General features: G+C 60.0%; 1 protein-coding gene across 1 annotated transcript in view; it reads left to right on the top strand.

Moving 5' to 3' along the window:
* BSN (bassoon presynaptic cytomatrix protein) overlaps positions 1-24,448 on the top strand; it is a 95,324-nt gene extending 70,876 nt beyond the window's left edge. Inside the window, exons 4-12 of the mRNA XM_062610160.1 lie at positions 8,439-8,870; positions 10,333-16,965; positions 17,669-19,778; positions 20,092-20,840; positions 21,141-21,234; positions 21,356-21,496; positions 21,662-21,716; positions 21,802-21,898; positions 22,363-24,448. Of these exons, the coding sequence (XP_062466144.1) occupies positions 8,439-8,870; positions 10,333-16,965; positions 17,669-19,778; positions 20,092-20,840; positions 21,141-21,234; positions 21,356-21,496; positions 21,662-21,702 (10,200 nt within the window). The 3' untranslated portion in view covers positions 21,703-21,716; positions 21,802-21,898; positions 22,363-24,448. The remainder of the gene's footprint in view (positions 1-8,438; positions 8,871-10,332; positions 16,966-17,668; positions 19,779-20,091; positions 20,841-21,140; positions 21,235-21,355; positions 21,497-21,661; positions 21,717-21,801; positions 21,899-22,362) is intronic.
* The last annotated feature ends 360 nt before the right edge of the window (positions 24,449-24,808 follow it).

Below are 24,808 nucleotides of genomic sequence, written 5' to 3'. Positions count from 1 at the left end.
TGCCAGAGCTGGGGAGAGGGATTTACTCTGGAGCCTTGGCTGGATGATCCAAACAGATTGTCCAGCTGGCCCTTTGGCATTTGAGTCAGTCAAGGTGGGTTTCTTTCCATGCTCTGTGGAATAAAATCATTGGGATCCAGCAGTTAAATAGCAATATCAAAAAGTAGTCTAAGCTTGACCCTAACACTGCAATTCCTAATAACATGGAAGAGTTGGCAGCCTTTTCCTCTAGTCTCTATCAAGCCAAATTTAGGAAGGACCCTTGCTGGGAATGCTGGGACAGCTCAGGAGACAGCAGAGCAGTGTATGCCTGTATCCATGGCCCAAAAAGCCTGTTGGTTTTCTGCAGATCTCCACTTCTGCTGCAGGAGGAGCTGCTTGGAATGGCAATGCCCTGATCCAGGGCACAGCCACTGGGATTTGCAGCTGGGCAAGGAGGCCTCAGGTGGTCCAGGCTGGCTGTGCTGGTGTAAACCAGGTCTGCAGCTCTCCTGCAGCCACTGTGGCCGCATTCACTGGCCTGGCCATCAGCTGCTGCTGTGGAATAAGCTGGACTTGGCAAGAGCACAGCTATTCCTCGAAGGCAAGTGGAGGGGAGCATTGCTCTTACTCATCACTCAAAGACTTTCAGCTGGAATAATCCTCTGCTGGCTATGCAGTGGATCGAATGGCAGGGTGGGAGGCTATGAATGCTGCGGGGGCTGTTGCTTTGATGCTCAGGCTCTGCCTTGAAGGGCTGGTGCATCCCTGCTGCTGCCAGGAGCGGGGAAGGAAAAATATCCCCGGCACAAGGCCTGTGCAGGGGGAAGGAGAAGGGAGAGCCAAGGGAGGCGGATGCTCCTGGTCACCACAGGAACAGGGCTGAGATGGACACTTTGGTACCTGGCTCCTCATCTCTGCTCTGCCTTCTCCTCTCCGTGGCACAAGTAAAGGCAGTGGGTGGTAGGGCAGACACCGCTGCTCCTGCTCATGGTCCCCTCTGAGTAGTTATGGTTAGGGAATGGAGCACTGGGGCGAGACACAACACCTCCTTTGTGGCTTCTGTGGAGGTGGGGCTGGGAGCTACACTGCCCATGTCCTTCCACCTTCCATTCCCTCCTGATGTGGCAGCCTCAGCACTTGACCATTCTGTGCAGCTTCTTCTGTCTTCTCTTTCTGTGTCTTTATTTTCCACCTGGGAGAGGTCCCTGTACAGAGAAGGAAGCAGGATGGAGTGGAGCAGATGGGAGGCAGAAAACAAGCCCTGCAATACAGAGCTCATCCCGGCGAGCTCATTACCCTGCTCTGCTTTTAATCACATTATTGCAGTGTGAAGGCCACTGATACATCGCACACATCTAAAATAAAGCTGAGGAAGTGCTGTCAGCTTCATTAGCCTGAGAGAGGCCATGGGAACAGATAAGAATAGGCTGATGCTGGAAAACACATCACCGGGTTGCTTAGTCAAAAGCTATATTTAGCAAGGGATTGAAATAACTGTAGTGGTTTTCAGCTGGGCTAATCTGTAAGCCCTGGTTGCAGTAATACTTGCCCCGTTGATGGTACTGAAATCAATCAGTGGCTGCAGGAGGTGTCTGCAGTCCCCTTGCTGTCTTTCCCTGTAGATGGTCCCGGGAGCCTGTGGCTTAATGCTGGGGGGAATGCTGGCTCTTTGCTGAACTGCCTGCACCAGAAACACGACCTGCTCCACTGGACTGCATTTGAGAGTTGCATTTAGCACTCCTTTTCATTTACACACTGTATAGATACGTATGCACGCATGAACTTCAGAAGCAGCACGCACAAATGCAGTTAGCGAGCACAAGTGCAGGCAGGCTCTCCCTCATCCCAGAGCTGGCTGTCCCACGGTGATGTGTGAACACGCATGTGTGCACCACTGTCCATGCACAGCCAGCCCTGCCTGTCCCCCAGCTCCCCAGGGCTGCCCCTGCCTGCCCGCTGCCTCCGGTCCACTTTGCTCCTGTCCCATCCTGTTGCAAGGGCCACCTGGATCCTCTCCATTCTCTGCCCACCGCTGGCGTGGCTCCGACGAGCATCTCCTGCGTTTGCTCCATCTCGCCTCCTGCTCTCCAGTGCTTCCGACATCACGGTGTGTTTCCTTGCCCTCGTTTCAAATCCCATCACTGCTTCAGCCTTCTAGGAGATATAAGGGCTGGGTGGAGGTAAAACCAGGCTCGTGGTTATTTGCTGATGGCACATGAGGTTTAAAACCACCCTTTGTGAACATGCTGTGGTCAGGACTGTGATGTGCATCCTCCCTCTGTGGGTGAGCATCCCAGAGAAGCAGTGACTGGCACAGGTTGGCACCCTCCCCTTGGCCCTGAAACTGCAGTAGCTTGGTTGAAGGGGTTTGGCAGGGGTGCGTGCTTCCTCCAGCCACACGGAGACAAGTTTGGAAGGGCTCAGGAGAGTCCAGCTGGGAGAATGGGCTGAAATCAAGGGGGAGCAAGCACCAGCCAGAGCTGCAGCGACATCCAAAGTGAATGAGCACTGGGGTTTGCCTGGGGAGGCTGCTGGCAGAGAGAGCATCTTTGCCAAAGGGAGGGAAGGGCACAGGAGCACTTAGAGAGGGGGGAACCTGCCAGCCAGACCCCAGGCACTGCCTAAGATGGGTCTGAAACAGCCCTGGCATCTGATGATCAAGCATGACTCAGTCCCTTTCCTTTAAAACTGTACTAGAAACCATCCACAGCATGGACAGAACTGTGGTGTTCTTAGCACAGGGATGCTCAGTGCTTGGGAGATGGGATCCTACAGTGAGATGCCTCCATTTCTGCTGTGGGATGATGTGTAGGTGTCTGGATGTCAGGAGCCCTCCTAAACGGGAGGTTTCCTGCAAGCAGGCTGAAAGGAGTGCTTGAGAATTGATTCTATGAGGTTCTTGTTGTTAATTTGGATCTTGATTCAGATACCAGAAGTGTTTTCCATATTTTCCAGGCACCCATCTGTCACAGTGATGAGCCCTGCACAGTACTTGTCAGCAAATAAATGAAATATTCCGGTGAGATTCACCGCATTTAATGCTGGGAGATGAGATCTGGCTTGCAAGATACTTATACTTCATGCTGCTTATCTTATTTTATACAGGTTTTTGTCCTGGTATTTTAATAGATACTGTTCTGATTGTGTAAAATAATACCACAGGACATAAATAACTGGGCAGAGTCCTATGGATGATGTTGTAGGGAGCAGTTTGTACTGGGGTGAAGACCATGGCTGTGCATTTCCCAGAGCCTGTAAAGGTTGCAGTAAGGGTCTTGGGGACGTGGGACTGTCAGCAAGGGGCTAAACGGGGAAGCCTCTGGCACCGCTGGCTCCCACCAAGGCTCTCAGACCTCTGAGTTGCCGAACAGGGGGTTCATGTGCAACCGTGATGCTGAAGCTCGCTGGCTCTGTTGAAAACAACCCAACCCACAGCTCTGGGGAATTCAGCATTTAATTAACTTGCCAAGCAGTAACGTTGACCAGAATTATGCGGGAAGGCTTCTATTTTCCTCAATTACAGTTTTGTTGTTGCCCATTAGTACATTAAAACAATTGCAGGGTAAAACCCAGTGGAGGTTGGCAAGCACAGCCATGGCTACATGCCACTGGGTACAGCTCTCAGGGGATGCTGGGTGCACCCCCCTGCACGCAGACCCTGCACCCTGTATCATCTTGGGGTATTGCAGCAGCATCCGGGGGGCTCCTCTCTCCAGAAACCTACTTTTTCCCATAACTCCTCTGCAGATCCCCGTGTTTGGAGGTGAGAAAGGCTGGGAACCGAGGCGTGCAGGCAGTGATGCTCCCAGGGGTGTAAGCTGATAACCTCGCTGGGCTGGGTAGCCCCGGCACCTTTGCCGCCTGCCTGCCCGCTGGCCGGTCTCCAGCCTGCCGTGCCAGCGCCTCTTCATTTAAGGCGGTATCTCAGGCGCTCTTTGGTTTCATCCTTCTTTTTAATTATTGATGCTTTCCTCTACCTGGAGCCCGCTCTGCATCCCAGTGGCTTCATCAGCCCCGGCTCCCTATCGCCTGCACACCATGTGGTTAAACCCCCTGTGGCCGTCACTGCAGTGTGTCCTATGGCAGCAAACCTCAGTGCAGAGCGAAACCCCCATCCTGATCAGGGCCAAGGTTTCCAGCATCCTTAAGCACAGACACTCAGACAGGCGCGCCGTGTCTTGCTGTAAGCTCCTTACCCACTTACCTCCCTGGCGAGGGGCACCCTGGCTTCCCAGGCACCCAACAGTTTGGCCATGCAAAGCACTAAATACAGCCTAATTATGATTATCTTCATGGGATCTGGTTAATCTCGATGGGGATTTACAAGCTGTTAGGAAATCAGATGGTCGTCGGATGTTTGCATTTTCTCAGGGGCAGCTTAATCCCGTTGGCTGTGTTAGCTGGAGTGTCTGTGGCCAAGTGATACGTATGGGGGAACTGCTTCTGAGTCAGTCTGTCTGGGAGGGAGCAGAGGTGCTGCAGGATAGCTAAACACAGTGCTGGTAACACTGCAGGACCACAGGAGAGGGATCGCTTATCTTCATGTGTTATCTTCATCAGGGACTGTAGCGATAGGACAAAGGGTAATAGGTTAAAACTTAAACAGGGGAGGTTTAGGGTAGATATTAGGCAGAAGCTCTTCCCTGTGAGGGTGCTGAGGCTCTGGCACAGGGTGCCCAGAGAAGCTGTGGCTGCCCCATCCCTGGCAGTGTTCAAGGCCAGGTTGGACACAGGGGCTTGGAGCAAGCTGCTCTAGTGGAAGGGGTCCCTGCCCGTGGCAGGGGGTGGAACTGGATGAGCTTTAAAGTCCCTTCCAACATAAACCAGTCTGGGATTCTGTGATTCCATCTGGCAGTGGCAGAATGTGAGGTACCAGCACGTGGCTGTGGGGTGCCTCAAGTGCAGCATCTTCACTGAGCCCCTGGGTTTTAGCATCCAGAAGCTTGATGGGTGTGAGTGCTGGTGCTAGTGGGGCTGCAGAGGTCTGTTAAAGACAGGGACTGAGAGTCTGGAGAGGTTGTGCTGAGATGTTCCTGCTGGGCAGGGGCAGCTTTTCTTGCCTTCATCTTCCCACTGCTGCAGTGGGCATGTGTAGGAGCTGGGCATCTCCTGCTGCTGGAGATACTCACTGCAGCAAGTGCAGGGATGCGATGGCAGATGCTGTGCTGGCTGCTGCAGCACAGTCTGTGCTCACAGTCTACACAGGCTGCTGCTGAGGCCTGGGTATGTCCTGTGGGACGTTGGGAAAATCCAGTTACCCCTTCCTGTTTTTCTGCCATCTGAGGCTGTAACCAGAGTGATTTTCCACAGGGGCTCACACTAATGCAGGGTGCTGGACTGTTGGCAGGGTATCTCTGGCATGGGAGACCCCAGAGATGCTGAAAGAAAAGGCAGGAAGAGAAAATGCAAGCTCAGTATGTGCCAGGCTGTCATCCTGGGCATCTCCCAGGGCTTGACTAGCATCTCTCTGCCTGCTCTTTAGGCACGGGATGTTTCAGAGTAGAGCTCCACAATCTTTCTGGCAGGGCTGGTTTCAGCAGAGACCATTCCCCTCCCCGCTTCCTGGTGTGGTCCCATGGAGAGTCGAGCTGGCACGTCTGTGAGAGCAGGACAGCAGGGTGAGCTGCTCCAAGTGGGGCAGCCACTGAGAGCAATGGCTGCAGGGAGCAGCCTGAAGGGAGGATGCTCAGGCCGATCTGTGGAGTCATCAGATCCCCATGGCATGAATCAGTGCCATCTTGAAGGGCCTCTAAGCCTTGTCCTGATGAGATGACACCAGTAGGTCCTTACCACTGACACGTGCCTTGCACCATGGTGGTGTCCCTTGCCTTCATGGACTCAGAAAGGTGTTGGTGAGGGAATGTGGTGTCTCCAGCCCAGCCACCCACACAGAGCAGGGCAGCCACCAACGTGAGGGGCTTGATCTAGCAAAGTCTTGAACACCTCCAAGGGTGGAAACCCCATGGAGACTGTCCTGGGGTGCACCATGGCCGCAGGAAAGGGGCTTTTCCTAATGTCACCCTGAACCTCTGCTCTTGCAAAGCTTGGACATCTGTACCCAGGAAAACTCAGACAAAGGGAGTGTGCTGATCCAGGAGGCTGCATTTTGGAGGGTTGTCCCAACAGGGCACTGGCCAGAATGTGTGTGACTCCTGTCTCTCCATAGGCACAAGAGCCACCTCCTTAGATGAAACCTGATGGGTACTCAGCATCCAGGCTTGGCACTTGGTGGCCAGCATTGGCTTTCCATGGTCATCCTTGGACTGAATTTTGCCCTGGAAGGGCAAAAGCAGTTGTGCCCATCCCATGAGCACACGGTCTGGCAGGGTGGGATATCATGAGCATGGGCAATGCCCCATTCAGGGAGTGTATTAAGGGCCTGGATGGGGCAGGCTGGGTAGTTCAAAGCAGGCTGCTCTCTGGTTCCTTCAGGATCAAGCTGGGAGCTGGCATGATGATGTGGCAGAGAGAGATGGGCAGGAGCTGTTAGCCTCGAGGAAGGAGCTCTGATGAAGGAAAATGGGATTCCTGAAAGAAAAATGAAAGGCCGTGTGTTTCCATGAGGCAGGGATTCAATTTGTGACACGCAATCACATCTCCTTCTGCACTCTGGCATAATTACACAGCGGAGCAGGGCGAGGAGACCTGATTCAGAGGCACAGGGATGAGACCAAGTTCTGAAATAAAAGAAGACAAATGCAATCATTAGGATACAATAGGCTGCACTTGCTCCTTAATTAGACTTTCTCTTTGATTAAGCAGTAATTAAATATTACCGTGCTGAAAGGGAATTTTTTTATGGCCCTCCGAAGCCCTAATGTATTCTTAAGATGTCTGTGTGAAGAGCAGGGGCTGCTGCGGCGTGGTGGGCGGGAGGATGCTGCACCCCTTCCCCTTCCCTGCAGAAGAAGCCCTCCTGCCACTCTTGCCTGGAGAGCATGGGCTGGATGGCTGCTGCTGGTCCAGATCACTCTGGGAGCCACTTGTGGTGTTCCCCAAGTGTCCGTGGGGAACCCTGCTCCCGGCCACCTCCCGCTGTGAAACATCTCCAGCATCTCACTGTCCATGGGGACTCCTGGGTGAGGGATGCAGGTACCAAGCCCCACTGCACTGCTGCCGTGCTGTAGGTATGGTTGTTAGAGTCATAGAGTCACAGAATCATTTAGGTTGGAAAAGACCCTTAAGATCATTGAGTCCAACCATTAACTCAGCACTACCAATTCCACCACTAAGCCATGTCTATGCATCTTCTGGGTGCCTCCAGGATGGTGACTGAATCACCTCCCGGGGCAGCCTGTCTCAGTGCTTGACAACCCTTTTGGTAAAGAAATTTTCCCTAGTAACCAATCTGATCCTCCCCTGGCACAGCTTAAGCCCATGTCCTTGAGGCCATTTTGGTGAACCTCATCTTCTACATGGAGACCATGGCCTCTGTGGCCCCAGGAGACACAGCTGGCTCGCAGCCCCTGCCCCAGGCTGGTCCAGCTGAAGACCAAGACTACCTCCCTGGGGCCAGCCATGCCCTGAGGTTTGCCACCCCAAGCTTTGCAAGCAATGGATCAGCAAAAGAGGAGGCTGGGCAAAGGACTTGGAGCATAGTGGGCTTTTAGCAGCGAAACCGGAAAATGTTTAAGCTGATGAAACATCAAAAGGGAAGGAAATGTCAGGCTCCTATTCCTGGACATTCCTGGGTGGGTAAAAATAGCCCCTGGGCGACACATGGGGTGAAAGTGCTTCTGATCTCTTAATGCAGAGCCCCTGCCATAGCCCCATGGGCTCTCTGCCACTCACAGCCCTGCTTGCAAGCTGCTTTTTCCAGGCCATAAAACGCCAGCTCTTGCTGAGAATTTCACTAGACAAGATTGTCTTGTTCTTTTCCTGCACAGTGGGTACTTCAGGTAATATCTTTGGGAAATTTTTGCCTACTTGTGTACCCAGTGTTTTTTTTATAATCTAGGGGGAAAAAAAAAAGATCCTGAAGTATTATGATTATGCTGTTAAACCTTTGTTGTATCAAGGAAAACAAATCAGAGCAAGAGGGAAGCTGTGTGGAGCCTGGGAAGTGTTAAGCAGTGGTAGCAGTCTGTCTTTGCTGTTTAATTTCACTTAAAACCAAACTACCAGCAAGACTGGAGATGAAAAGAGCTGGTGATGCTGAAGTGTCGTGGGGGAGAGGGTGAAATCCCTGTGTCATAGCCACTGTCTGAACATCACTGGGGTCTGAATAAGGGCAGGGGTAGGTGTAAGCTCGGTGGTCAGTCTCTTCTAGATGGCTTTTAGGGTACAGCTGCAACACCTCATGCCCCTCGGCAGCTCGTGCTGGTGTTCTGGCACTTGCCTGGCCTCTCCGAAGGTGACGGTTTGGTTTGGGTGTGCTGAGCCCTTTGCACCATGGCCATGTGTCCCGTCAGCTGAACGTCTGGGTGAGCTGAGCTTCGCCTCTCTCTGTTTTGCAGAAGAACGAGTGGCTGTGTTTGAACTGCCAAACTCAGCGGCTGCTGGAGGGCAGCCTGGGCGACCCTGCCCCAATGCCGCTGCCTGCCCCGAAGCAGCCTGCACCCGGCTCCCCCAGGCACCAGCCGCCAGCCGCCAGCCAGCAGCAGCGAGCAGCCGCGCCGGCCCCCACCGAGCCGGCTGCGCCCCCCGAGCGCCAGCCTTCGCCTGCCAAGAGCCTCCGGGCTGGCGAGCAGAGCAGGGCCCCCAGCCCTGCCCCGGCAGAGAAGAAGCCCCCGGCGCCGGCAGAGGACAAGCCACTGCCCAAAGCTGCGCCGGAGCCTCCCAGAGCTCCTGAGAGCACGGCACCGAAGGGGAAGAGCGTGACCCCCAAACCGGAGGTGGAGAGCAAAGAGAGCCGGGCACCCGCCGAGGCACCACGGGCCAAGGAGGAGGTGAGCTATTAGGGTGCATGCAGCTCCTGCATCCCCCGGGACCACATCCTGCCCGGGTCTGGCCTGGCTCTGAGTCATGTCTCTGCCAGCTGCCATGCTCAGAATCATCGAATAAACCAGGCTGGCAAAGACCTTTAAGATCATCAAGTCCAACCATTACCCCAGCACTGCCAAGGCCACCGCTAACCCATGGCACTGAGGGCCTCGGCTACGTGGGTGTTGAGCACTTCCAGGGACAGTGATTCCACCACTGGCCTGGGAAGTGAGGGTTTATTCCAAGTCAGAGCAGAAACTATGCCATTGAGGCCATTTGCTTCAGGAAATGGCCTTTTGGAAAGCAGTGAGTTCAAAACACTGCTGTCTCAGCATTTCCAAACCACTTAGAAACTTCATGGGCTATATAGCAGCATACTGGTTTTGCCTTCTTCTTATTAGGAATACATCGATTTGGGCATAGTCCAGGTCATCATCAGCCTTTGGATTTGTTTTAAAATAATGTGAGGGCAGTTGAATTTATTCTCTAACAGAAAACTTGTTTCACAACGTTTCATGTTGCAGCAGACAGCGTTTTACAAGCTCCTCGTCCCACCTCTTTTTCTAAATTCAACAAAATTTGGGGAAACATTTGGCTGCATTGGGACTGTTTTCTCCCAGCAGCAACCATCCCAGCAGCAGCTAGCACAGTCCCCCGTGGGAAGGGGATCCCACCACCCTGGAGGTGTGGGATCACGGCTGCCCCCCTGTGACATCAAGCAGCTCCCAAGGAAGAGGCTTCTCAAATAAAGCCCATGGAGCCTCTGTGGGGTGATGGGCCCTGCTGGGAGCACTGGGGCTGGGCATGATGATGGTGCTTTTCCCATGGCTTGGAGGTTTGCCCCCTGCGCTGCCTAATTGTAATGTCAATTAGAAGGGTCTGTTTCTTTCTGCTGGTATCTAATTAAGATCCTGGGGGCCCCCTGCCTCTGAAGGCTGCTTTTGCAGGGCTGTCAGTCAGGGAACTTAACATTCTTTAGAAGGTGGCTGTTCCTTACGGCTGCCACTGGTCCCTTCAGTGCCACCACACCAGCCTGGCCAGGCACCGGGGTAGAAGGGCTGCTCCCTCCACATACACGCATTCCCTCACTGGCTCTCTAAGTGGTGGGCAGTGAAAGCTGTCAATATTGCCATTAGACAGATGTCTTGTGTTTGTTACTGAGGACAGATGATACTGATGGGGCCCAGTTTCTTAAATGTATTTATGGGTCCCACAGTGCCTTTGCTCCTGGAGACATTTGCTGCGCTATGCTCTGTTTGCAAGACACCACTGATAGGGGTGACACTGGGTGGCCCCCAGCCATCATGCTGGGCTGGCTCCCAGTGCTGCCCAGACTTTCTGCATGCTTCCAAGAAGAGGATTTGGGCTTAGCAGGGCAGCAGCCCCACAGCTGCCTGTGTCTGATGCTGTGCTGTCTCTTGCCAACAGGATGGGAGCAAGCCTTACCCCCCGGACCTGTCCCGCAGCCCCCAGAGCCTGAGCGACACCGGATACTCCTCTGATGGCATCTCCAGCTCGCAGAGCGAGATCACAGGCCTGGTGCAGCAGGAGGAGGAGAAGCTGAGCAGCACCGGGCTGGCCGGGCAGAGTCCCCCCAGCCCCTCTGAGCTCACCAAGCTGGAGAGCAGCATGCGGCCCCTCCTGGAGGGCCGGGGTGCACCGCCGGAGCCCACTGAGCGTGGCAAGAGCAGCACGGAGCCGCGGGAGGAGCAGCGGCAGCGGCAGCGGCCACGGTACCTCTCCATCACCCCCGAAGCCTTCGACTCGGATGAGGAGCTGGAGGACATCCTGGAGGAGGATGAGGACTCGCTGGAGTGGGAGAACCAGCGGGAGCGGCGGGAGAGCGCGGAGTCATCGGATGAGTTCGGCAGCAAGCTGCGGCACGACTACGTGGAGGACAGCAGCGAGGGGGGCTTCTCCCCGGTACCTCCCCGGCCCAAGGGCCATGAGGCTGACGTGAGCGATGAGGAGTTCATGCGGAGGCAGATCCTGGAGATGAGCGCAGAGGAGGACAACCTCGAAGAGGAGGAGGAGGAAGGCTATGGGCGCACCAAGTACAGCGTCCCCAAAGCTGGGCAGAAGGCCGAGGCAGAGAAGGGCAAAGAGCCCGCCAAGCGGCGCCTGCCACACGGTGCCAGCAGCATGTATGAGGAGAGAAAGGAGGTGGAGACAGCAGAGGGTGATGACCCGAGCACGGCACAGGGCGGGCTGCGGCGCTTCAAGACCATCGAGCTGAACAGCACAACTGGCTACGGCCGGGAGATGGAGATAGGGCAGGAGGTGGATGCCAGCCTAGACCGGGAGCCTGAGCTGGAGATGGAGAGCCTGACGGGCTCCCCCGAAGAGCGATCCCGGGGCGAGTACTCCTCCACCCTGCCAGCCACAACGCCCAGCTACACCTCGGGCACTTCGCCCACCTCCATCTCCTCCCTGGAGGAAGACAGTGACAGCAGCCCCAGCCGTCGGCAGCGCCTGGAGGAGGTGAAGCAGCAGAGAAAGGCTCGCCACCGCTCGCATGGTCCCTTGCTGCCCACCATTGAGGACTCATCTGAGGAGGAGGAGCTGCGGGAGGAAGAAGAGCTGCTGCGGGAGCAGGAGAAGATGCGGGAGGTGGAGCAGCAGCGCATCCGGAGCACGGCACGCAAGACCAAGCGTGACAAGGAGGAGCTGAGGGCCCAGCGGAGGAGAGAGCGCTCCAAAACCCCCCCCAGCAACCTCTCCCCCATCGAGGATGCCTCCCCCACTGAGGAGCTGCGGCAGGCGGCAGAGATGGAGGAGCTGCACCGCTCCTCCTGTTCTGAGTACTCACCCTCCATCGACTCAGAGGCTGAGAGCTTTGACGCAGTGACCTCCAAGCTGTACAAGTCAGGCAGCGAATACAACCTGCCCACCTTCATGTCACTGTACTCCCCGACGGAGAAGGGGGAGAGCAGCCCCAGCCAGCCTGCCAGCAAGCCCCTCAAGAGCGCTGAGGAAGCCTACGAGGAGATGATGAGGAAGGCAGAGATGATGCAGAAGCAGCAGGTCCAGCAGGCTCAGCCAGCGGTTTCCTACGGCAGCACCTACCAGCAGGTCAGCTACCACGACACCGAGGGCCAGAAGAACAGCTTCGATTACCAGTACACGGAGGAGTACCGATACGATGGTGGCCCCGCACACCCCTCCCAGCCCAGCTATCCAAGCGGGAAGGCAGGAGCGGTGTATGAGGAGATCCTACAGACCTCACAGAGCATCTCCAGGATGCATCGGTCCTCCTCCTTCGACCTGTCCCTTGAGCAGGGAGAGAAGGCAAAGGGGCAGGAGGAGACGTACCAGGAGAAGCACTTCCTCCATGCCGAGAGTGCCTACGCTGACCTGATGAAGCAGAATGGTGGCCCGCTCACCCCTGGCACCAGCCCCACGCAGCTCTCCGCTCCCGTCTCTTTTGCCACTTCCGACAGCAGCACAGCCAAGGCCATTCCCGATGTCCGGGTCACCCAGCATTTTGCAAAAGAGGGGCAAGACCCAGCCAAGCTCCAGGGCACCCCGGCAGCTCCCAGCCCAGCATTCAAGGCTCCTACCACTCCTTACGCCTACAGCAAAGGTGCTAGCACAGTGACAACGGCAGCAGCCAGCCCTGGGAGCGTGCTGCGCACCTACAGCTCCCCAGCTCCAGAGGCCCCATCCGTACCTAGCAGAAGCTACAGCCCGGTGAAGAGCACTGTCAGCTACGGCTCGCAGACGGAGGACATCAGCAGAAGCAAGGCAGTGGTGGAGATCAGTGTGCAGACAGCCAGGGAGAAGCTCCCGGCTGCGAGCGACAGCAAGCCCCTGCCACCAAAGACGTACACCTTCTACAAGAGCTCCAGCCCTCCCCTCTCACCCACCTCCCCCACGCAGAGTCCCACCCACACCACAAAGGCCACGGCAGAGTTTTCCACGCAGACGCAGAGCCCCCTCCTGCCCTACGAGGGTCCCACCGCCAGCCCCCCCACCTCTTCCCCCATGGTAGCACAGGGGACGCAGACACCCCACCGGGCGGGCTCCCCACGCCTGGTGCGGCAGCCCTCCTCACAGGATGCTCCCTTCATGCTGATCCCGCTGGCGGCTGACGCAGCCAGCCAGACTAAGCCAACCAGCTCCGGCTCCTCAACATCTCCCACCTCATCGCCCACCAAGCCGAGCCGGCAGCTGCCAGCACACGGCTACAGCCAGGCGCCAGAGACGGAGCAGCCGCTGACTGCCTACATCAGGGTACAGCCGGTGAAGGAGCACACCCAGAAGGCACCCGCTGTGACTTCAGCTGCTGATGGCATCACGGGGCTGTACGGCTGGGGAGCACTCCCTGCAGAAAACATCTCCCTCTGCCGCATTTCCTCCATCCCCGGCACATCCCGGGTCGAGCCAGGGCCCAAGGTGCCGAGCACTAACGCCATGGACTTACGGACCGCGCTGAAATCTGCCCCCATCATCATAACAGACCAAGGCATGGATCTCACCTCCTTGGCCACAGAGGCCAGGAAGTACTGCCTGACCTTGGACCACATCCCGAGCCGGCAGTCCACAGCCATCCAGCCCCTGATCATCAACCTCAACGCACAGGAGCAGCCCCACGCCATCATCGCAGCAGCCAGCACTGCCAGCCTGGCCATCGCCTCCCCCATGCTCCTCTCGCAGCCCAAGCAGCCCGTGGTCTATGGAGACCCTTTCCAGACCCGGGTGGACTTCGGGCAGGGGACCGGGAGCCCAGTGTGCTTGGCACAGGTGAAGCAGGTGGAGCAGGGCATCCAGACGGCTGCTGTCAGAGCCAGTGGGGTGCCTGTTGCCAAGTCTGAGCCCTCCGCTGCCCCCCAGCCCAAGTTTGCAAGGTACGGTGTGCCGGGACAGATGGTGAAGAAGGACATGCTCATCACACAGACCGCTGCAGCACAGAATGTCGGTGGCCTCCAGCAGCCCTTCCTGCCAGAGCCGGGATCAGAGCTGTACCGGGCAGTGCCGGTGGAGCTAAAAAGCCAGAGCCCTCTCCTTGCCCTGGGTGGGAAGAAGTCCCAGGTGATGATGGTGCAGATGGAGGAGGCAGCAGCCGGCCCAGTGACCAAAGTGCTGAAGGAGGAACCGCCGGCCAATGTTCTGGACCTCACGGGCATGAAGCCAGAGAGCCAGGTTGCCTGCTGTGACATGGTCTACAAGTTCCCCTTTGGTGGCAGCTGCACCGGCGCCTTCAACCCCACCTCCAAGATGCCAGAGAAGAAAGCTGGGGAGGCAGCAGCACCTGGCCGGAAAGCCAGTGGGCCCCTCTATGGCAGCAGGGAGCCAGAGCTGCCGGAGACCTTCCCCTTCCGGGAGCAGCCAGCACCGGCACCCCCAGTCTACGAGGAGCAGAAGTTTTACCCCCCCGGCGCCTTCGGCCGCCTCTACTCCTCCATGTCAGACACAAACCTCTCCGAAATTGGGGTGGGCTACTACCCCACAAAGGGGGATCAGCCCTTCGCCTCCCCAGCGGGTGATGCCGCCGTGGACCTCAGCACCATGAAGCACTCCTACAGCGTGGGCTTCGCCGAGGAGGGGTACCTGGGCCAGGGGCTGCAGTATGGCTCCTTCTCCGACCTCCGCCAGCCGGCGGAGCTGCTGGGCCGCCCGCTGCCCATGCGCAGGTACAGCTCAGCCTCCAACATCTACTCTGACTACCGCTTCTCGCCCCGGGCAGACCTGGCCAGCTTCCAGGAGTCCAGTCTGGCCCACTACAGTGCCACCACAGCACGGGAGATCAGCCGCATGTGCGCGGCCCTCAACTCCATGGACCAGTATGGCGGCCGGCACGCCAATGGCCCCGACCTGATGCCCTACGGCCCCGGTGCCGGGCCAGGGGGGCCGGGTGGGGTGGCGGCTCCACAGCAGGGCCCTGTGCCCCCCAAACCCAGCGGGATGTACAACCCCAGCTTCCCTGAGGGGCGGCAGGGCTTCGGCAGCCTGGCACAGTACAACATCCCCGGCGTCCGCCTGGGCACCATCCGGCAGATGTTCCCTTCCACCGCCACCGTGCGGGCCGCCGACGGCATGATTTACTCAACCATCAACACGCCCATCGCCTCCACGCTGCCCATCACCACCCAGCCAGCCTCGGTGCTGCGGCCCATGCTGCGTGGGCTCTACAGACCCTACAGCCCGGGCGGTGTGGCAGCGGTGCCCCTGGCCAGCTTGGCCAGGTTGCCGGTCGTCACCCCCCGTGTCCCACTGGCAGCACAGGGCCTCTACCGCTACCCAGCGCCGAGCCGGCCGGCCCCGGCAGCCTCACTGATGGAGACACCCGTGTACCTGGGCAAGCCCATCAGCACAGCACCGGCTGCAGCGGGTGCCAGTCCCGCTCCCAAAGTCCCCACCACCAGTGGCTTGCAGAGAGCGGAGCCGGCGGGAGCTGCTCCCCGTGCCGAGGGGCCAGCGGCACCGGCGGCCAGCAAGGAGGGCGGGCAGGCAGCGCCGGTGGCCAAGGCAGCTCAGGATGGAGGTGCGCAGCGGGAGGAGCGGGAGCGGGAGGAGGAGCGGCAGCGCAAGCAGCAGGAGCACGTGCTGCAGCTGGAGCGGGAGCGCGTGGAGCTGGAGAAGCTGCGCCAGCTGCGGCTGCAGGAAGAGCTGGAGCGGGAGCGCGCGGAGCTGCAGCGGCACCGGGAGAAGGAGCAGCTGCTGGTGCAGCGGGAGCTACAGGAGCTGCAGTGCATCAAGCAGCAGGTGCTGCAGCAGCAGCAGGAGGAGCGGCACGCGCAGCTGGCGCTGCAGCGGGAGCAGCTCGCACAGCAGCGCCTGCAGCTCGAGCACATCCACCAGCTCCAGCACCAGCTGCAGCAGCAGCTCGAGGAGCAGAAGAGGCAGAAAAGCGCATTCCCCGCGCCTGCCGAACCCAGCACCCGCCCACCCGAGGGGCCTGCCGAGGGGCCGCGGGGTCTGCCTCAGCACAACGGGCACGCGTGGCCGCCACCCAGCCAGGCGCCGCTGGATGGCCCTGCCGGGCCCCGCTACCCCGCGCCACAGCGCCCGCTCAGCAGCTCGGCCTCGGACATGTCGCTGCAAGCCGAGGATTCCTGGGAACCTGGACGGGGCATCAAGAAGAGGAACTCGATGCCCCGGCTGCGGGACGCCTACGAGAAGGAGGCTTCGCGGGAAGCCTTTGCGGGGAGGAAGACGGCGGACAGCAGTGTGCAGACGGACGAGGAGGACAGCGAGGAGCGGTACCTGCTGTCACGGCGGCGGCGGGCGCGGCGCAGCACCGACTGCAGCGTGCAGACGGATGAGGAGGACAGCGGGGAGTGGGAGCAGCCCGTGCGCCGCCGACGCTCCCGGCCCTCGCGGCACACGGAGGCTGGTGCCGAGGGCAAGGCGGAGGGTACAGCCCGCGGTATGGCCAGCGTGGGCATCCAGACCATCAGCGACTGCTCGGTGCAGACAGAGCCCGACCAGCTCCTCCGCGTCTCCCCCTCCATCCACATCACCACCCACGACCCCCGGGTGGAGATCATCAAGTACATCTCAGCTCCGGAGAAGACACAGCGTGGCGAGAGCCTGGCGTGTCAGACGGAGCCAGAGCCAGCCCCCCAGCCCGGCGTCGTGGTGCCCCAGCTGACGGTGCCCACCACCATCCCGCCCTACTCCACCAACCTTCAGATGGTGAGCACAGGCCCCCTGGACCCCCATGCCATCCGGCAGCAGACCCTGGGCAAATTTGAGAAGAAGAAACCTGATCCCCTGGAAATTGGCTACCAGTCCCATCTGCCGGCCGAGTCCCTCTCCCAGCTGGTGACCCGCCAGCCACCCCGCTCTCCTCAGGTCCTCTACTCGCCTGTCTCTCCCTTGTCGCCCCATCGCCTCCTGGAGTCCTCCTTCGCCACCAGTGAGCGGCTGAACAAGGCTCATGTCCCCCCGCAGAAGCACTTCACCACCGACTTGTCCCCGCGCCAGCAGACGCTGCCGCGACCCATCAAGACCATGCAGCGCTCCCTCTCAGACCCCAAGCCCATCAGCCCCACTGCCGAGGAGGCCGGCAAGGACAGGTTCTCCCTCTACCAGCATGCGCTGCTCCCTGGCACACAGGTACGTCAGCATGGGGAACAAACATTCCCTCGGGGAATGGCCCCAGGAGGCGCCTCGGGACATTCTGGTTTCATTAGCACTGCGGCAATTAATGATTTAAAAAGCTGGCTTCTCACAGTGACTGGTGACAGCCAGTGGACACAGACCAAAGCTGGCTGCTGGAGGGAGGCCCTGGAGATCCATGGGCTGCACGAGCCCATCGGTGGGCAGGAGCTGCTGCTGGCTGTCAGGGTTGTACCCTGTCCCCTGCCCCAGCTGTGTCCTCTTCCTCTCCCAGGGAGGGAGCAGCCGACATGCATGGCTCTGGTTTGGGTGTTGGTGGCTCTTATTCCCACCTTTGTCCCCTTGGGCTGCCAAGTGCCCAGCAAAGAGCCCTGGGGCAATATGCAGGGCAGGAGCAGCTCCGACCTCTCTCTGAAGCCAAACACCTGAGGACAGAAAGCATTTCTTGTGGCACAGGGCTGTCATGGCGCTTGGCCAGCTGCCACCCTCGGAATTACTCACTGAAAGCGCCCTGCCCGTTACTTCCATCCTATTTATTGTGCTTTTACATAAATGCTGCTTCCTCAGTGCATGGGGGAACACGTGCACGGTGGCTGCCTGACTGCAACCTCTGGGCATGGGAGGAGCTCCATGATACTCAAGGGGGAGCATGGGGGGACACCCTCCTGCATCATTGACCAAGCGTTCCTTTGTTTTGCAGGTTGGGGGGCTGCAGTCAAGCCCACTGTCACGGAAGGTGAAGCGGACACTGCCCAGCCCACCACCCGAGGAGCCCCATGTGCCCCTGGCCAGCTCAGCCACCCCCCAGCTCTACCTGAGCAGCCTGGCACCCAAAGCCACCGCGCCAGTCACCAAGGCCAGCCTGCTGAAGGAGCTGGACCGTGACCTGAGGCTGGTGGAGCACGAGGCCACCAAGCTGCGGAAGAAGCAGGCAGAGCTGGACGAGGAGGAGAAGGAGATTGACGCCAAGCTGAAGTACCTGGAGCTGGGCATCACCCAGCGTAAGGAATCGCTACTGAAGGAGCGTGGAGGTGGGCGAGACCACCCTTACCTGCGCTGCGCTGGGGACCGCCGCGACTACCTGTCGGACAGCGAGCTGCACAGCCTGCGCCTCGCTGCCTATGACGGCACCGGCCTGCGCCCTGTGCCCGCCGGGCAGTACCCTGACTTTGCTGCTGCCTCCTACGGCGCCTACCCATACCCTGCCCCGCAGGGCCCCGCTGCTTTCCCGCCGCCACGCCTGCAGCATCCCCAGTACCCCGCAGCCAGCACCGCACAGGATGGCTTGCCAGCGGCCCCACTACCTGCCTTCGCCTCGCCTGGTGCCTTCACAGCCCCCGGCGCTGCATACCCAGAGCTGGGCACTCCAGGCCAGCCGGGCTTCCAGCCCCAAAACCCCTACCAAGCCCCGAGCGCCTTTGCCGGAGCGGCCACCATGCCAGCGGCACAGCCTGCCCTCTTCCAGAGCCCAGCAGACGTAGCTGGTGCGCACCAGAAGCCACGGCAGACCTCGCTGGCTGACCTGGAACAGAAGATCCCCACCAACTACGAGGTCATTGGCGCAGCCACCAGCTCCTCCGCCATTCCCGATGTCACCTTCAGCACCGCGCCAGCCAGCAGTAGCTATGAGCAGTACAAGGCACCAGAGGGCCGGCAGGCTGAGAGAGCCAGTGCAGCTCCAGGCCCCTCAGCAAGCTTCTCTTCAGAGTCCCTCTACACCAGCCTGGAGCAGAACATCCCCCGTAACTATGTGATGATCGAGGACATCAGCGAGCTCACCAAGGAGAGCCCAGCAGTGGAGGGGCAGAAAGCAGAGCCAACGGGCACAGGCACTGACAGCCGCCATGGCAGAGAGAAGAGCGAGCTGGGGGATGCCGAGAGCTCCAGCCGGCCCTGCTGCTACAGCAAAGCTGAGGAGGAGTCTGAGGAGGACATCTATGACCACCATGGCCACGACTATCGAGGGAAGAACAGCTACCATCGGGGCACGGAGAGCAATGGCAGGGTGTCAGGTGGCTCCACCGGCTCATCCTACTACTATGGGGACAGTGAGTACCGGCACTCCTCAAGGGTGGACAAGCACGGCTCTGGTGCAGCTCTACCGAAACATTCATCCAAGAACCTGGCACCGGCCGTTGTCTCCTCAAAGCGCAGCAAGCACAGGAAGCAGGGCATGGAGCAGAAGATCTCCAAGTTCTCCCCCATCGAAGAAGCCAAAGACGTGGAGTCAGACCTGGCCTCCTATTCAGCGACAAGCTCAGTCGGCAGCAGCAACGTGGCCTCCAGGGCCAAGAAGTTGCAGGAGGAGATCACCTATGGCCTGAAGAAGAACGTCTATGAGCAGCAGAAGTACTACGGTGTCTCCAGCCGGGATCTGGTAGACGAGGAGGAGCGGGTCTATGCCGCCGGCAGAACCCGCTCCTCTGGCTATGGGGTGGAGAAGTCCTCTGGCCGGGAGGCAGGCAGCCGGAGCAAGTCCTATGAGCGGGAGGGCACAGAGCGCTCCCAGAAAGGTGGCTCCAAGCCCTCGTCCCTCAGCATGAGCCAGAGCCGTGGGCGGGCACCCATCCGCACACAGCCCTCAGAGGAGGAGAGCCCTGTCAGCCCCCTGGGGAAGGCGGTGGGGGCACCACGTGCTGCCGGGGGGCCCGGTCCCCAGTCGGCAGGGGACCCCTGCTCCCAGTTCTGCTCCAGCCACTCGTTGCCTGATGTACAAAAGCACATCAAAGACGTGCCAAGGAGTCACTCGTACAAGCATGAGGAGGGCTACGGCATGGATGATGCCCATTGCGTTGTCTCGGACAGCGAAGGTAACGGCTCCCCGTGGTGACCACCCCAGAGCATGGCACTTCCCCGGGGCATGCCCGTCCGCTCGTACGCAGAGACACTTTCACCGCCTCAGTTTGCTTGACATGTGCCTTCCTCCCCTTGCCCTGGGTGTTCGGTGTTAGCCGGTCCCACCGGTCCCACACCGTGCCCTGCCGTGCCGCGTCCCATCCCCACCGGCAACGGGCTGTCCCCTGCGCGCGTGCCCGCTGCTTGCCTCTCCCTCATCATTGCATGGCTTCCACCCGGGCAGCCTTGACCGAGACATTGACTGTGGTTTGTTTTTGGTTTCTGAAGCCTATCATTTGGGTCAGGAGGAGACAGACTGGTTTGATAAGCCCAGGGAGGCACGCGCGGAGCGGGTCAGGCACTACGGTGGCCACTCTTCCTCGCAGAAGAGACCCCCCGTTAAGCACACCTACCATGACTACGACGAGCCCCTCGACGAGGACCCATGGCAGCACGATGACTACCCCCAGCACCGCGAGCACCGGCACCACAGGGAGTACGATCGCCATGCTGGCAGCTCCCGGCATGCCGGCGATGAGCCCCCGCGCCGCTCGGCCAAGCAGCACCCACGAGAGCCCAGCCGCCACGAGCCCCGGGGCCACGGGCCACCAGCTGCCACCAAGAAGGCGCAGCAGCCTGAGCCCCGTGCGCCCGCACCCTACGGCCCCAGCTCTGCTGAGTACACCCCATCGTCCCGCCCTACTGCTCACCACCACGGCGCTGAGACCCCCAAGGCGCAGAAGCCTCCCCAGCCACACGGGCCGGCCACCCCAGCGCCGAAGCAGGAGCCCCTCACACACACGCAGCAGCCGGCGAGCAGACAGCAGCAGGCAGGGCAGCAGGCAGCACGGCAGCAGCCGGCGGCACGGCAGGCTGCCCAGCCCACGGGCTCAGCGCAGCCTGAGGCGAGGGGCAGGACGCAGGGACCCCCATCGGCCCGGCCACCGCAGCAGCAGCAGCAGCCAGGGCCAGCGCAGGCTGCAGGGAAGGCACCGGCCACAGTCCATGCACAGCCAGGAGGGCACCCAGCGCCGGCGGTAAGTATTGGCTCAGCTGTGTCCTGGCCACGCAGCATTGCCATGGGCAAGGGCTGGCAGGGGTTTAGGAATGGGAGCCATGGGGCAAGATGTATTCTACCCATGTGCCCACCATAGCCACCCTGAGTGCCACAGGAGCAGCAATCCCTTTGAAGGGACCCAGGAGGGGCCATCCCCATGCCTTAGATCCCTTGCTGCCTCTTTTGGGGCTGTGGAGCAGTGTTTGGGGTTTTTGGTGTTGCCTCCCTGCCCATGCCACCCCTAGAGGATGCTCTCTAAGAGTTATTTTCCCTGTTCCAGCCAAAACCGGAGCAGACGGATGCACCCAAACCTGCAGCAAAAGTGCCACAGCAGCCGGGGAGAGCGCCCACATCACAGCCTCTGGGAGCAGCAGGTCAGTAGGTCTGGCAGCACACTGCCATTCACCCCCACACTGGCTGCCTGGCACCCCTGCGGCTCAGCCGAGCTCCCATGGCCATCCCCTGCTAATGGTGGCTTCATTTGTCCCCTAGCAGATGTCAAGGCCGGTCCAAGGGCACCTGGGCCACGTGGTCCTGCCGGCACAGCCATGGGGCAGCCTGGGGCGGAAGGAGAGAGCGTCTTCTCCAAAATCCTGCCAGGGGGGGCAGCGGAACAGGCAGGCAAATTGACTGAAGGTGAGGGCTGCACCAGGGGATGGGGATGGCACGGTCTTGCTCTCCTGCACCAACACTCAGTCGGGCACCTTGGGGGTGGCCACGGTGCTCCTGCGGTTTGGGATCTGGTGAGGTGGGGACCAGGGCGTCTGCGCCATGCTGATACCTCTCCTGCCTTCCCCACAGCGGTGTCAGCTTTTGGCAAGAAGTTCACTTCGTTCTGGTGAGAGAACGGCACAAGGTGAGTGCAGCCGCGCCGGGCGCTGTGCCACAAGCTCTCGATGCCCTGGCCAGGCCTGACGCCCTGCTGTTCCCTCCCGCCGCAGGAGTTTGGGAAGCGAGTGGAGATCGAGTCGTTGCAGTGGAAAAACCTATGAAGAAGCCACTGAATTCAGCACACGGCGCCAGACTCTGAGTATAACAGTGAGTGTCCGGGGCAGCTGCACACAAGTTCCCTCCATCGCACCGGTCCCCTCCTCCATGCCATCCCTGGGGTTCCCATGGCACCGCTGTCCCCACTGGCACGTGCCAAGTCGTGCCTCCAGGGTGAGGAGGACATGGTGCAGCCCCGTCCTCTTCGCACTGAGCCACTCATTCCCACCTTCATCCCCAAGTGCCGGCCCCAGGCTCAGGCGTGGGGTTTGGCCTTGTTCCCCAGTCTCAGCAGTGCCATGTGAGCCGATGCCACGTGGATGCTGGTGCAGACCCTGGGTTTGTGGGGAAGGTTTGGGCAGCCTGAGCTCTGCTCCGGGAGCCCGTCCAGCATGGGGGTGGCAGCAGCTGCTCTGCCGGCAGCGCCACTTGGCTTGCCATGGCCCATGTGATAGGGTCCCTTCCGCGGGGACATCGCTGCTCGTGCCAACGCCTCTCTCTGTGTCTCTTGCAAGCTTTTGAAAGCAGGGCAATCCCTGGATGCTGGACCAAACGGCGGCCAAACGGGGCCCCAGCGGACGCCCTGGGGCAGGTGCCCCCCACGCCTGGCGAGCAGCTCCGGTGCGCACACGGCAAAGCCCCAGCAGCCGCCCCAAGGGGACAGGCCTGATCCGGAGCATCGGGTCAGGCCCCGTAGGTGGGCTGTGGCCCTTTCTCAAGATTATACACAGAGTTGCTCCCTCCGAACTCCAGCTCTGGCCTCTTCATAGGTTTTTCCCCCTCTGAGGGCTGGGTGCCATGTGCGCCGTTCCTCCTTCCTGACCCCGTCCGCCCCACCAGGGTGTCCCCGCGGCCCCTGCACTGTGGCCCGCTCCTGGCCCCACCGGGGAGCCCCCGGAGCGCGTCAGCTAGGACCTAACACTGTTTCACTACTGAAATACGAGGCCATAGGACTCTGACAGGTGGCACGGCCGGCCTTTGCTGCCGCAGCCGCCGGCTGGGCACATGTCCCGGCACTCAGTGCCGCCCCGAAGCCATTGGAAGCATTGAAAGGGCCGCGCTTGCCCTTGCCACACAGCCAGCGCGCCCACCGCCGGGCACCCCTTTTCTTTCAAGAACAGCCTTAATCATCCCACTTTGATTTCTGTGTATACCTCATCCACACTGGGGAGGGCACGGGGCGTCGTTGGGGAGGGATCCTTTCTTTTCTCAGTTTCTTTTGAGTTCTTTTGGTTTTGGTTTTGGTTTTGTTTTCTAAACTTTATACCAAATCCTCTTCCCTCTTTGCTTTGTGCGATGAGTTAGCACACGGGCTGTCGTCTGTAGAAGCAATAGAGTGCAGGAGGCTACAAAAGAGCACAAATCCCGTGGAACAAGATCAGGAGAGCTTTGCCTCCGGCAGTATCTTCCTCTTACTGTGCAATCCAAGTCCTTCTCAAGCCATTTCGTGGGGACAGCCAGTGCGGCGGCCGGTGGCCAAAGCCCACTCGCCCTGCCAGGAGGGGGTTACTTGGGGATGGGGAGCAGCTGGCAGGCAAGGAGGAGGCTTGCCCACGCCCCGCTGCCTCCCCATGCCGGCAGCACCCGCCAGTGCCCCCCGCTCACCCGCCTGATGTTCTATGCAACGAAATAACACGACTCCAGAACAAGACCTGTGAATAGCTAATCGGTTTAATGTCGCGCCTAAAGGGTTTCATCGCAAAGCGTGCCGCCGAGCGACCCAAGAACTTACTCTTTACCAACCACCCGTGCGTATGAATTCGTGGCATGTTCGACCCACGGAGGGCCACTTTGCCAAAGGGCAGCCCTAGCGCCCGTGACCGTCTGTCCCGTCGTAGAGCATGGCTTGCTACTTCTCTGCACGGTTCCACCCGCCTTTCAGTGCTTGCTGTTCTTTGCCTGGACTTTTCTTTTTTCTCTTTTCCATCAGTCCATCACTGTACTGAAAGCTCTTTGCAGATTTATGCACTTGTTATCAAGGGCCCAGTTCCCGAGGGATGCCCACGCTCTGCGGCAGGTCCCTCGTGGGGGCTCTGCCTGCCCCAAGGCTGGGGAAGAGGCCAGCAGCTGTGGGACCAGAGGGAGCGTGGAGTTCTCGTGGGGGGAACGGAGGACAGCCCTACCCTTGCGAGCACCCATTGATGACAAGTGGGTTCCTCCTCCGGGCCCCGCTGCCCCTCGCGCTGTAAATACTTGTACAGTGTGTAAACAGCCCGCGGGACTGAGACCCCCGCCGAGGCCCGTTCTGCCGCCCGAGCACACCCGCCACCTCGCCTTGGTGTCCACCGGGACTGGGGGCACGTGTCCCACCCCGCCGGGCCGCCAGGCTGCAGTCTGCTGGCCGGCGCGGGGGGACGGAGGGTGCGAAGGGCCGGGCGCCGTTGGCAGCAGTAGGCGCGATGCCGGGTGCGCTCCCTCTGAACATTGTGACGGTGTGCGTGTCTGCTGTGCTCTGTGCCACCCGTAGTGACCCCGTTCCGTGCCGTACCGTGCTGTACCGTGCCGTGCCGCCCCTCCGCTGTGTCGTGACTCCCTCCCAGAAGCTGCCCCCTCACCAGGTGTTTCTGTGGGAACAGAATAAAAAGGACTTGACACAAACCACCGACTGGCCCCGATTCCTGCCTGCGGAGAGTGGCGGGGGGGAGCCGGGACATCGGCAGGGCTGGGAGTGCGGGTCTGACCGGTGCCCAGCACCGGCGGGATGGGGGTCCCGGTGGGGACCGATCTCCTCAGCCTGCATCCGGAGCGACCCTCAGCGCTGCAGCCGCCTGCCGGGGGTACCGCTCCGGGGCGGCCCAGAGGCCCGCGGTGAACGGGTGCCCCCGGCCGGCAGCGGCCCCGAACCCCGCACCTCCAGCGGCAGCGGTGGCGGCGCCGCGCGTGCCCACCAGGGGGCGCCTCAACGCGGGAGGTTGGGCCAGCGCCGCAGCCAATAGGAGGCGCCGCAGTCCCCAGGCCCCA

This window comes from Pezoporus occidentalis, unplaced genomic scaffold (assembly GCF_034315485.1).
Source record: "Pezoporus occidentalis ecotype Australia unplaced genomic scaffold, CSIRO_AGI_Poc_V1 ctg145, whole genome shotgun sequence".
NCBI classification, from domain to species: domain Eukaryota; kingdom Metazoa; phylum Chordata; class Aves; order Psittaciformes; family Psittacidae; genus Pezoporus; species Pezoporus occidentalis.
This window is presented reverse-complemented; position numbering and strand designations above follow the sequence as displayed.